General features: G+C 43.5%; 2 protein-coding genes across 2 annotated transcripts; both read left to right on the top strand.

Annotated features, from left to right (window-relative positions):
• The first annotated feature begins 4,315 nt into the window (after positions 1 to 4,315).
• LOC109749346 (uncharacterized protein At4g14342) lies at positions 4,316 to 7,387 on the top strand. The gene is made up of 4 exons (XM_020308305.4): positions 4,316 to 4,672; positions 5,140 to 5,225; positions 5,504 to 5,627; positions 7,042 to 7,387. The coding sequence occupies exons 1-4, from the start codon at positions 4,667 to 4,669 to the stop codon at positions 7,087 to 7,089; spliced, it is 264 nt and encodes an 87-aa protein (XP_020163894.1). The 5' UTR covers positions 4,316 to 4,666; the 3' UTR covers positions 7,090 to 7,387.
• Positions 7,388 to 8,430: 1,043 nt separating this feature from the next.
• On the top strand, positions 8,431 to 9,494 carry LOC109749344 (3-hydroxyacyl-[acyl-carrier-protein] dehydratase, mitochondrial). Its single transcript, XM_020308304.4, has 3 exons — positions 8,431 to 8,771; positions 8,880 to 8,995; positions 9,079 to 9,494. Exons 1-3 carry the CDS (start codon positions 8,493 to 8,495, stop codon positions 9,188 to 9,190), a joined length of 507 nt encoding a protein of 168 aa, XP_020163893.1. The 5' UTR covers positions 8,431 to 8,492; the 3' UTR covers positions 9,191 to 9,494.
• The last annotated feature ends 1,145 nt before the right edge of the window (positions 9,495 to 10,639 follow it).

The raw sequence follows: 10,639 nt of genomic DNA, 5'->3' as shown, positions 1-10,639 counted from the left end.
CTCCCTCTGTTCCAAAATAAGCGTCATGATTTTAGTTCAAATTAGGGAGTACTTGTGAGTAGGTGCTTGCGAATACATCCTACAGCAGAAATCTAGTTTCAAAGTTGATAAATATTCTTGAATTGTCTAATAACTCGCACATTACTAGCATGATAATCATTCATAGTTACCCAACATCCAAATTACACTTGCCAACATGGAATCAACATGAGGGAAATTTATAAAACATACTACTTGAACAGAGCAACCTGATCACTAGAACGAGGCTAAAATTTAGGCGCACTTGGCTGAATTTCATCCATGTCAGCAAATGCTGGGGATACTAGTCAATCAATATGTTATACATCCATCATTTCAACAGACACTAGACATACTAGACATACTGTGGTCTCTTCAATTCTTCTCTAAATTGTGGCGTTGAACACACCAATTATGACTGACATGTCCACAACACCTGCTACCATCTTACTCTGAAGGAAAAAGTATATTTTTCGTCCCTCAATTCTTTCTAAAGTCTAGATTTGGTCCCTCAATTTCAAAACCGGCAAACCTCAATCCCTCAACTCTTCAAACCGGATAACTTTAGTCCCTCGTCTCAACTGATCCGGTATCGGTGCTGACTCAGTGTGGTTTTGACCAGTCTTCGCTGAGGTGGCAAAATTCATCTCTCCTACTCATCCTATCTCTTCTTCATCTCATCTCTCTAGTAGGCATTTGATCGAGCGACTCGCGTGCGAGCCTGCACTTCCGTCACTGGCACCACTTGGTTGTCTGACTAGGCAACACCAGCTAAGAGCACGTTGCTGGAGGCCGGACCTGCACGCCTTGGCTGGTCGTCGACGATGGTCACCCGGGGCAGAGATTCCCAACGCCGGCTCCGTAGTAGGTCATCTCATCGGGTCAAGATGTAAGTCTCTAGCTTTTGTTTAGACACAGTGGAGTTTGCTGGGTTGGTTAGCTGTACCCAAAAATCTGAATGATCCAATCACCTGTACGCTGATTGTCAAGATTCGGTCAAAACCATGTCCATGTCACACAAAATCCATCAAAAGTGGTACGAGGGACTAAAGTTATCCGGTTTGAAAAGTTGAGGGACTAGGTTTTGCTGGTTTTGAAATTAAGAGACTGTTTCTACACTTTCAAAAGAATTAAGGGATGAAAAATATACTTATCCCTACTCTGAATGACGCCCAACACCTGTGATAAGCATGGGAGGCTCATTGTCATTATGTTTTCAAACTCCCCGGCTACAGAAACTGACAAATCGAAATCACAAATACTCTGTCTTGACTCAGCTACATGTTTCATACACTTCTCTGAATCCCTGTAGCTGAAGGATTTAGAAACCGCAAGTAGTCTCTAGTATAACTCAAGTCCAATGCGTTTAGCACATGGCTTCTACTACCTCCATTCCTAAATATAAAACGTTGCGGCAAATAGTAGTTGATATATTTAACTTCTTTTTATTCACTGTGCATAAAAGCTTTTTATTTCTGCTTGCAACTGACATTTTATTTCTAGAATAGTTGATACATTTGATTTTTTTTATTTCACTGTTCTGGGGTGTCAGAAAGAATATATATATATAGATCAAGTTCAATGCATTTAGCACATGACATGTTTACCTGCACACCAACATGGTGTGTGCAAGTTTTTTTTTCCCTGCATGGAACCGACTTTTATTTACATAAGATAGTTGATACATTTGACATTTTATTTATGGGTATCCAAAAGAACATATATACATGAGGGGCGTTTTGGCTCTATGGAGCATATGCTCTCTGATGAACAGTAAATTCAAAACAAATAGTAAATAGATTTAAAAAATACTGTTTTTTGTGTGTGGATGTTCATTTAGTCTAACAAATATGCTTGACAATTTTCATGCAAAACGGGATAGGAGTGCTTCTTCGATAAAAAAACAAAATTAAATGTAACATTGGACATTCGATTTTTTCGCACATGTCAAAATGCTTAAGCTTTTTCACTAAAACTTTGCAGGTAGCATTTGGGTGTGACAGCGAACACATACTTTAAAAAAAATATGACATTTACAAAAATCATTTTTGGCGGGTAGGAGCATATGCTCCCAAGAGGCTCTCCAATATGGAGGCACATAGTTTAACAAAACATGCTATAGATCTAGATGAGGGACGCCATTTGTGGTTTATGAATCCTCATGAAACTTCTGTAATACTGGTGACTCGAACTTTCGATCAATAAATTAAGGCATGTTACCCATAAAAAAAGCCGGATTGGATTTTTGATATATACATCAACTACAATGCGTGTTTATGTTATGTTTTTGACAAATGTCATGTGAGTGCACGGGAGGGCCGTGGCACACCTAGAATTCTAAGCTTTTTTTATCATGTCATTTTTTCTAGATTTTGAGGTCCAAAAATAGCAGCTCATTGAGCGGACGTGGATTTTTATAGCTCAGGCTCCCGGACACCTCCTATTATTACCATCCAATATAGCTTTGAGATCCATGTTAGACAACTAACTTATTATATGAATTTTCTCTCTTTTGTTTCTTCCAAATAAAACAACATATGAACTTCAAACTTGGCAAGATAACAAAACATTCTTACTATAATGCGGGAAAAACTTGCAGATTTTTTTGTCCAACATAAATAGAAATGGGATTTGTTTTATTCAAAAATGTTTTTTTAAATTTATGATGCACGAAAAAATCTGAAAGTTTTTTCCCACATTCTAGTTAGAATGACTTGTTGTGCTGCAAAGTTTGAAGTTCATATGTTGTTTTTTATGGAAGAAACAAAGAAGACAAAATTATTGCATGAATCACGATGCAGAAATGAATGGCTAGATAAGGAGGTGCACCTAAGCCTAAGCTCCACAATATATTTTAGCTCATTGAGCTGAGGCTAGCAAGGCAGCAACCACGCTCTCATCATTTCCTCTCCTATCAAGACAAAGGCGGACGCCAGACCTAACGCCGCCGTTGATCTCTTATTCGAACACGTCGCCACACGGGCACACAGCCGCAACCAACTCCCCTTCCCTCGCAGGCTTGCCTCCAACCTGCAGGGTGTCAGCAGTACACACTATTGCTGCCTCCTCCGCGACGTCAGACCGACATTGCCGACCTACTATAGCAAGTTAGCAAGGGACAACTGGTCTTCTTGCAGTTCTGCTTAGCAATTCTAGGAACATGAAGATGAATAATTGATGCATAGAATGCTCATGCTTGTATAGCCATTGATGACAATCATGTTAATATGATAGCGGGGCATGGGATTGTAATTCTGCTATACCAACTTTTTCAATCAATATATGGTCATTATGATGATCGGTTTGATAGGGCGACTCTACTAGAATCGTTCCTATGTACTCCCTCCGTTCCTAAATATAAGTCATTTTAGAGATTTCAATATGGACTACATACGGAGCAAAATGAGTGAATCTACACTCTAGAATATGTCTATATACATCCGTATGTAGTCCCTAGTGGAATCTCTAAAAAGACTTATATTTAGGAACGGAGGGAGTACAACTATAGTTGGTCAAACGAGCCATTTTTCGCGGGCCGACCCATGAGCATGCATGTCCGACATGTAACGGGCCTGACCCGACACGTGACTAAAGGCCATGCCTGATACATGACATGCCGTGTGTCGTGCTCGTCTGCGGAGGTGAGGCCTGCGTGCCAGCACAATTATGAAATGTCGCACATTTGCATGCAAATTTGTACATGGCATTTAAAAAATGTTTATACAAATTAAAAAAAGTTAGTGTAATTCAATAAAATGTTTCATACATTCAAAAAATGTACATTACATTAACTTAAGAAAATCTTCACACGTTTCAAAAATGTGTTCGTGACATTTTCAAAAAATGTTTCTACAATTTACAGATTTTTTGCATAGTTAAAAAGAGATGTTTTTTTCATCATTAGATATATGTTTCAACATGTATTTATTTTTTGACACATTTTTTTAAAAATGTTTAAAATATGTTTTGTAAAAAGTGTTAAACACGTATTTGGAAAATGTTAAACGGATATAAAACAAATGTTTTCAATACATATGAAAAATGTACAATGGGTATGGAAAAAATACATATGTAGTGAGAAAACAAATACAATGAAAACTGAAAAAGGAAACAAAAAAGGAACCCAAGATACTTAAAAAAATACAAAAAACATTTGAAAAAAGCATAAAAGAAAAAAAAAACGGCGAAAAACCCCCGAAGAGAAGAAAACGAAAAGAAAAAAAACCAGACGGAACCCATAAAGCGAACGAGGACGAGCGTGCAGATAAATGGGCTGGCCCGCTAGGCGTCGCCCGTTGGCAATTCCTACTGCGCTGGCTCTACGACCGGTCCCACTAGCAGACCAGCTCCCTTCTCCTTCTCCAGTGCGCCCCGAGGCCCCCGACCAGACGAGCAGAGCCCAGCTAGGGTTTCGAGATTTCCCGTCGCCAGAATCGACCGCCACCTCGTCTCCGCGAGCACCCGCCGGCGCCATCCCTCGCCCTCGACGTCTTGCGCCCCGGCGACCCTCCCGGATCTCGGCCGCCTCCCCGCCCCCTCCTCCTCCTCGAGCACCACCGCTGTCGGTCTCTACTCGCGCCGCCCGCAGATCTGATTCCGGGGTCCCCGGCTCTCCCATCCAGGGTCAGGGCCATACTCGTCGGCCACCATGCAGGTCAGCAGTCCCTGATCAATTCAATCTCCATGTGTTGCTTATTCTCTCCAAAATATTCGACAGTTTTGCTTAATCCCTGACCAATCTCCCCGAACAATTTTTGGGTCGATTTATTCTTGTCGGCTAACTGAAATGATTGATAAACTTAAAACCCGTGCTATATGCTCTTAATATCCAAAGCACTTGCTGCTACTTTTACCTTTTCGTGCTGTGTCGATGGTTAGCTTAATGTAGTTACAGTGCCAGTCTTAGAGCTCACATGTTGTTGTATGTTTTGAATTGCCCTCTCATGAATCATGATGTTCACTTCTGTTTAATATCACCAGATCACTTGTCTTCGTTTAGCTTGCTTCAGCTTAAAGACTTCAACTAGGCCATAGTCTTCCAATATACTGTCGTTTTTTAACATACTTTTACATTTTAACTGCATGGCTTGTAAGTTCTAATATCAAATCACCATTTTGAAGGCCAGCGACAGGTTCAACATCAATTCTCAACTTGAGCATCTCCAGGCCAAATATGTCGGAACAGGGCATGCTGACCTGACCAGATTGTAAGCATCTCATCTTTTGTACTCCCTCAGTTCCTAAATATAAGTCTTTTTAGAGATTCCAACAAGGGACTACATACGGAGCAAAATGAGTTAATCTACACTCTAAAATATGTCTATATACATCCGTATGTAGTTCATATAGGAATCTCTAAAAATACTTATATTTAGAAACGGAGGGAGTATTAGAGATGTTGCATTAGCTAGCTAAGTGGTAAGACTTATTCTTGATTGGCATGGTCTGGTAGGATATTAACCATTATCATGTCCTTGTATTGCAGTGAATGGGCTGTAAATATCCAAAGAGACAGCTATGCATCCTACATTGGACACTATCCAATGCTGGCATATTTTTCCATTGCTGAGAATGAATCTATTGGAAGGGAGCGTTACGAATTTATGCAGGTATGTGTGAAAGAGATGTATCTTAACTCGTCTACTGAGTTTTTAGCTGCAAATCGTGTAGGACTGAACGGTTGTATAAACGTTGATGTAAATTAAAACTAGCATCGGTACTGAATTATGTTACTTGATTGCATTAAGCTTTCACTGGTGGGATGCTAGCCTTGCTTTGGGTACTTAAGCAGTTTCACTGTTTTTTATGGAGCTTCTCTTTGCATCATAATTGGCCTTCTTTTTCATCATGACCATGTACCTTGTAAGCGCTGTTATAGTGTATCACATTGCAAGCTCATTAAATACCATCTTGTTGTTGCAAATTGTAGCTGGCAGGGTTTCTCTGATGAGCCATAATACATTGCGGTCAGAGTATAGCTTGAAGTTGTTTTGTTTGCACGCTGCCAAAGAAATTTTTAGTGATGCGTGACAGTTTGAGGTACTAAGTGTTTATCAATAGATGTGAGATACACCCCCTGCGAGAACATAGGTTCCATACCTCTTTATTCAAGTGATATGAGAGACACTTCATGTCCATAAATAAGTGTCGTTTCAGAATGCTCAGAGTTTAAATTTATAAGTTCGATCCTAATATACACAGAACTATTGACATATTTCTCATCAAAGGGGAAAATTGTAGCTTGAAGATGTTTCGTATATCAACTAAATGGTCCAAATTAGAATGTTGGATGGTATGTCCTTCTATTAAATGGCGGAACACACTGGACTATAGCTTAAATTGTTTATTTCCTGCTTCCAAACTTATGCAAACCTTAATTCAAGGTTAGCTGGCTGCATTTTGTTGAACACACATTTTACCATATACTGTTAAATAGTCTTTCAGTTTAAAACCATGTGTACATTCTGCGGTATGCAATATGGATAATGAGAGCCAAGCTAGTTATCTAATGTCAGGATTTATCTTTCCCATTTTACTGTGGTATTAATCATTCTACTAGTACTCTAGTACCCCAGTGCCACAGTGTCTATCTATAATGGAGTCTTTGCTCTCCAATAAAAATTGCAAGTAAAATTTCTCAGGGCGCAAAATTGCACATGGATGGAGAAAAATGCCGCTATATTTATCGTCCTGCAGGCTTGTGGCAAAATGTTTAAATCATTCTTTCTACTCAAACTGAAGAAAAAGTTCAACCTGTCGTACCCAGTTTTTCTATTTGAACACGTATGCTATGGTCACGGCGCTGTTGATCTGTTCATGTGTTTCATCAAGTTCATTTTATTGCCATCTGCTTTAGCAAGTTTGAAGTTCTTAACGTATTTACAAGTATATGAGGTAGTCGCCCGCCGTACGTGGCATACCACAGTTTCTCCATTTGCATGTTTGTCCACTTATTTACAAGCTGTTGTATCGACAATGTATTTTAATATAAATTATTAAAACATTTTGTTTCTGGTCTTGCAGAAAATGCTGCTTCCCTGTGGCCTCCCTCCTGAAAGAGACGAAGACTGAGGAGCTGGTGCTATAGTGCTACCTCCACAGCAACTTGTGTCCAGATGCTGTGCGTTACCAAAGTCTCAAGGCCTGTCTGGACTAGCGACATGAGCACTCTCTGTGATTGTGTTGAACATCACGAACATCTTTGTCTAGTTTAATTTCTGGACGGCCTTGGCCATCTTGCCTCATAAAGGGGTAATGTACCGTGATGTCGTATCTGCGTCTTACTATATATGTGAACGGTATAATCGAATTGCAGCAGCGCATGTTGAGACAGGAATGTTTTTTCTTTTGAAACTAGCTTTTTTCGTAATCTTGCTAGCTGGGATTCGTTGTCTCCACCTGCTTCGCTCCATTGGTGCCTGAGGAGGAGACTGAGGCAGCCCTTGCATTTCTTTTTCGATGAACTTCATATCTGTACTCCACTACCTGATATACCTTGGATGTCAGTTTCGCATCAGTGTCTGAAGCAAGCAAAATTTGCTGTACTGTTGGTTCTCAAAGTAAGACAAAAGGTTTGCTATACTGTCGTACGTACACGAACACTGCGAAGTCTGAATGCAATTTCCTTTGCCTTCTGTACTCTGATCGTGCCAAGTATCACTCCAGTCCTCAGACCTCATTTTTCTTACTGGTGTGATTTCGATTTCTTGGGCCGGGTCGTACGGCAGCAGATGGGTAGGCCGGGCCGCGATAAGCAGGCGGCGATGCACGCACTCTCGCGGAGGGACTACTAAGCCCGTTTGTGCAGCTCGTGCCCTTCACCTCCGGAAAGAAGAAGGAAGAAAAAAACCCTCCCAGCCTGTTTGGTGGGAATGGGAGTTTGCACAAGGGTGTTTATGAAGGGATTAGTCATGGAAGTAGATTTTTACTCCCATTCACTTGTTTGGTTGATGGGAATTAGCGTGGGATAAAACTCTGCTCACGAATTAACAGGGTATCCCTGGAAAGAAATAGGTGGGAATTGGTTTCCTCAACTCCCATTCCCCTTCCTACTTAGGGCATGTCCAACGCGGACGCTAGCGGAGGGGCGCCAGGATAGGTATCCTGGTCAACTGGCAGTTCCGCTTTTAATTCCTGGCGTCGCTCAAGCATCGATGCAAGAAGTAGCAGCGAGCGCTTCAGCCACTTTTGCTTTGCGGGATAACATGCACCGATTTTATTAACGCCTATAAACTAGCGCCTTGCGTTGAAACAAACCAACGCTTAGATAGTTTTCTGATTTTATGATATATTTTTATTTCCCTAAGCGCCCGTATAAGCGGCTTGCATTGAAGATGCTCTTAAACTTCCATTCTCTCTAATCAAACACTGAATTTTTAATTTCCACACCCCTCGACTCCCATTCCCCATCTCGAATTCCCCCGAATTCCTCCGAACCAAACACGCTCTCCGGAAAGAAGAAGGAAGCTGCCGGGATGCGCCTCGCCCGCGCGGCCCCTCTGCTCGTCCGCACGGCGGCGACGGCGGCCACCGCCGACCTAGCTGCGGCGCTGAAGGCGGGCGACGCGCTGCGCTCGCGTCCGCGGCGGTTCACGGAGGACGACGTGGCGGCCTACGCGGGGGTGAGCGGCGACCGCAACCCCGTCCACCTGGACGACGCCTTCGCCCGCGGGGCGGGCGGGTTCCAGAGCGGCCGCGTGGTGCACGGCATGCTCGTCGCCTCCCTCTTCCCAGCCCTCATCGCCTCCCACTTCGTGCGCTCCCTCCCTCCTCCTCTTTGCCATTTCGTCGAACAGCAGGTGGGCATGGCGGGTCAACGGGATCCCGCCTGATCTGACCGGTGCTTCTTCGCGTTTGTGCAGCCTGGGGCCGTGTACGCGAGCCAGTCCCTCAAGTTCTCGGCGCCGGTGTACGTCGGCGACGAGGTGGTCGCGCAGGTGCAGGCGCTCCAAATCAAGGCCGCCGGCGCAAGGCACATGTACTCTACCTAGCACCCCTTAGACTGTATCTTCTGTCTAGCCTTGTGCTTGCTGAAAACTAATAGTAATATCTGTTTGGCAGCGTCAAGTTCGCCACCAAGTGCTTCACGGACGATGAAGAGACACTCGCCATTGACGGCGAGGCCATAGCTTTTCTGCCCACACTGAAGCTCTGCACAGAGGCAATCGAGTGACAAGTATGTTGATTATACGTTACTGAAGAACATGCTACGATCGATCAATTTTGTATAGGGCTACTCTTATCTCACGATAAACCATCTCGTCTTCATATAAGCTTTGGGGGTGTGATTGCAATTTTGTTGCTAAATACAGTAGTAGTACTATCTGTTAGGCGACAGACTTGGTCAGCTCAGGAGCTTCCCACTCTCCTGCCCACGATCACCATGATCCCCACGTATGGGGCTGGCTACGGCCGATATATGTACCCCTTGTACCTCTCTGAATCCAATGAGAAATAGACTGCATCAGTTTTAATAATGTTTTAAATAGCGGCGGACCTCCAAATCAGTTATAGCGGAGCTATTTGTAAATGAGATCATTTAGCAGCAACCTGCTGAAAGGGCTATAGCCCCGTTATAGCCGGCTATTTAAAACTATGGTTTTACATGGTATCTCTACTCTTATAAAAAACCGAGTTGGTGATGATGGTGTGCCTATCGTCTTGTAATATAGACTGTCCGATCTATATCTGACGGATAGAAAACAAACTATGACAATTTTACAAAAGATACCCGCACCTCTCTCCACATTTACAGACAAGGCCTTGCCCCGTTCATCCTTATCTCCCACAACCTCATTGCTGAGCAACTAAAAAAGGAAGTCTCTGGAACAATCTAGCATGGTGGCCGCTGCCGCCTGCCGGCACTGTCCATCCCCATGCCTCCGCCCAGTCCGACCACCAGTCACCACCACGCTCCACTCCTCCTCACCTTATCTCTCATCTTTCATTTTTTCGATGAAAATTCTCGAGATACCAGTTTTCCGATAAAATTCTCGAGATATCATTAGTTTTTACACATGGGATTACTCCTGCATGGGTCAATCACAACAGGTGTTTTGTAAAAAAAGCATCTTGATGTTCCGTGCAATGCACGAGCATCTTGCTAGTCAGACATCAATCCAAACCCACTTCCCTTGCCATGACGAACACCGGCGGGCAACCACCTCCTCCTCTACTTCCCAGAGGTCCGCCGAACCCTCCCATGACCGGCGTCCAAATCTCTCCTCTTGCCACTGCCCCTCTCACCGGTGGACCAACCCTCCCATGGCTACCGCCCCCATCTCCGGTGGCCCAACCTCTTCTACCCTCGTCCTACCTTCTCTTTCCTTCAGTGACACCATTACCGACATCACCCCATTCATCCCCAATGCGCTTGATCTCAACAGCCACAATTACTACCACTGGCGCCATCTATTTGAGATTCATCTTGGTCGCTGCTCTTTCCTCCATCACATCTATGGCGACACACCACCCTCCCCCCATGATCCCCGCTGGGTCAAGGACGACCTCGCCATAATCCAGTGGTTGTACACCCGCATCTCGACCGAGCTCCTCAATCTTGTGGTCACCGATGGCGCCTCCACGCATGATATCTGGGCCGAGCTCCGCCGGCTTTTCCAGG

The sequence above is a fragment of the Aegilops tauschii genome, chromosome 1 (genome assembly GCF_002575655.3).
Source record: "Aegilops tauschii subsp. strangulata cultivar AL8/78 chromosome 1, Aet v6.0, whole genome shotgun sequence".
Taxonomy (NCBI): Eukaryota; Viridiplantae; Streptophyta; class Magnoliopsida; order Poales; family Poaceae; genus Aegilops; species Aegilops tauschii.
The sequence above is the reverse complement of the archived record's forward strand: the minus strand, read 5'-3'. Positions and strand labels throughout refer to the sequence as shown.

Coding starts and splice junctions, on each gene's coding strand:
- LOC109749346 (XM_020308305.4), top strand. Junction 5,226..5,503: donor CATGCTGACCTGACCAGATT/GTAAGCATCTCA, acceptor CTTGTATTGCAG/TGAATGGGCTGTAAATATCC. Junction 5,628..7,041: donor AGCGTTACGAATTTATGCAG/GTATGTGTGAAA, acceptor CTGGTCTTGCAG/AAAATGCTGCTTCCCTGTGG.
- LOC109749344 (XM_020308304.4), top strand. CDS start 8,493: ATGCGCCTCGCCCGCGCGGCCCCTCTGCTCGTCCGCACGGCGGCGACG. Junction 8,772..8,879: donor CCCTCATCGCCTCCCACTTC/GTGCGCTCCCTC, acceptor GCGTTTGTGCAG/CCTGGGGCCGTGTACGCGAG. Junction 8,996..9,078: donor GCCGCCGGCGCAAGGCACAT/GTACTCTACCTA, acceptor TCTGTTTGGCAG/CGTCAAGTTCGCCACCAAGT.